The sequence below is a fragment of the Pteropus vampyrus genome, unplaced genomic scaffold, assembly GCF_000151845.1.
Source record: "Pteropus vampyrus isolate Shadow unplaced genomic scaffold, Pvam_2.0 Scaffold459, whole genome shotgun sequence".
Classification (NCBI taxonomy): domain Eukaryota; kingdom Metazoa; phylum Chordata; class Mammalia; order Chiroptera; family Pteropodidae; genus Pteropus; species Pteropus vampyrus.
In genome coordinates this window covers 459,312-461,253 of record NW_011889240.1, presented here as the reverse complement: position 1 = coordinate 461,253, position 1,942 = coordinate 459,312, and the positions used below count along the sequence as shown (strand labels likewise).

General features: G+C 61.8%; 1 protein-coding gene across 1 annotated transcript in view; it reads left to right on the top strand.

The window, feature by feature from the left end:
• The window catches only part of PLIN4 (perilipin 4), a 10,083-nt gene that overhangs the window by 5,372 nt on the left and 2,769 nt on the right, over nucleotides 1-1,942 (top strand). The window contains exons 4-6 of the mRNA XM_023524278.1: nucleotides 9-1,371; nucleotides 1,488-1,732; nucleotides 1,835-1,922. Coding sequence (XP_023380046.1) covers nucleotides 9-1,371; nucleotides 1,488-1,732; nucleotides 1,835-1,922 — 1,696 coding nt within the window. The remainder of the gene's footprint in view (nucleotides 1-8; nucleotides 1,372-1,487; nucleotides 1,733-1,834; nucleotides 1,923-1,942) is intronic.

Sequence of the window (1,942 nt, the reverse complement as noted above, 5' to 3'; positions counted from 1 at the left end):
TGGCCAAGGGCGCTGTCCAGACTGGAGTGGACACCAGCAAGACCGTTCTGACTGGTACCAAGGACACAGTGTCCACGGGACTCACCGGGGCAATGAATGTGGCCAAGGGTGCTGTCCAGACTGGAGTGGACACCTCGAAGACTCTCCTGACTGGCACCAAGGACACAGTGTCCACGGGGCTCACTGGAGCAATGAACACGGCCAAGGGTGCCGTCCAGACTGGAGTGGACACCAGCAAGACCCTCCTGACTGGTACCAAAGACACAGTGTCCACGGGACTCACCGGGGCAATGAATGTGGCCAAGGGTGCTGTCCAGACTGGAGTGGACACCTCAAAAACCATCCTGGCTGGTACTAAAGACATGGTGTCCAAGGGACTCACTGGGGCCATGAATGTGACCAAGGATACTGTTCAGACAGGAGTGGACACCAGCAAGACCCTCCTGACTGGCACCAAGGACACAGTGTCCACGGGGCTCACCGGGGCCATGAACGTGGCCAAGGGCGCCGTCCAGACGGGAGTGGACACCAGCAAGACCCTCCTGACTGGCACCAAAGACACAGTGTCCACAGGGCTCACCGGGGCAATGAACATGGCCAAAGGTGCAGTCCAGACTGGAGTGGACACCTCGAAGACTGTCTTGGCTGGTACCAAAGACACAGTGTCCACGGGGCTCACTGGGGCCATGAACGTGGCCAAGGGTGCCGTCCAGACTGGAGTGGACACCAGCAAGACCCTCCTGACTGGCACCAAAGACACGGTGTCCACAGGGCTCACCGGGGCCATGGATGTGGCCAAGGGCGCTGTCCAGACAGGAGTGGACACCAGCAAGACCTTCCTGACTGGCACCAAAGACACAGTGTCCACGGGGCTCACCGGGGCAATGAATGTGGCCAGAGGTGCAGTCCAGACCGGAGTGGACACCTCGAAGACCGTCCTGGCTGGTACCAAAGACGCGGTGTCCACGGGGCTGCGTGTGGCCACAGGGTCCATGCAGTCTGGCCAGGGCACAACCCAAAATTGGTTACTTGGTATTGAGGACACCTGTGGTGGACTCATCCATGGCAGGGCCCCCGACAAATGTAGAGAACAAGCTGTCCCCAGCTCCCAGGCAGATCTGTCTTACAGGGTCTGCAGCTCCCCAGAAGCTCTCTGTGCAGGCCTGGACCTTGCTGGGGAAGTCACTGCCGCTAGCCAGGGCGTCGTCTCTGCTGTGATGTCATTCACACCAGAGGCCACCCGGGGCGTGGAGGAAGCAAGGTGCGTGGCCACGACACGTGGCTGTGAAGGAGCCACAGGCTCTGCGATGCCCCAGGATGAGCTGGAGGGACTGGGGGAGATCTTTCACCCCATGAATGCCGAGGAACAAGGTGAGAACAGGACGGGCTGGGCCCCAGCTTCCAGTGGGGGCTCATCGTCTGTCCAGCCCAAGCCCTGGATGCCCTGAGGGGCCTCTCGGATTCAGCGACCGCGTCTTCCCTTTCAGCTCAGTTGGCAGCCGCTCAGCTTGGGCCCAGGATGCCCGCGGCCGACCAGGGCAGCTACTTCATGCGTCTGGGCGACCTGACCCCAGGCTTCCGCCAGCGGGCTTTCGAGCATGCCCTGAGCCACCTGCAGCACGGCCAGTTCCAGGCCAGGGAGGCTCTGGCCCGGCTCGAGGACTCCTTTAGGGCGGTGAGTCTTCCCCTCCCCAGGCGCCTCCCTCAGCCCCTGCACGGCTTTCCCATCGCTGTGTCCTGACCAGACGAGACAAGCGTGTGGGTGCCACGCGGACGATGCCCAGCAGCCACGACAATGGCCACGGACCGCTCCCATGGGGCTTGTGTCCCACAGGGTGAGGAGGACCAGACCAAATACAGTCGGCCCCCTACCCACAGGGGCGCATTCCAAGACCCCCAGTGGGTGCTCGAAACCGCAGACAGTACTGAACCCTATATACAC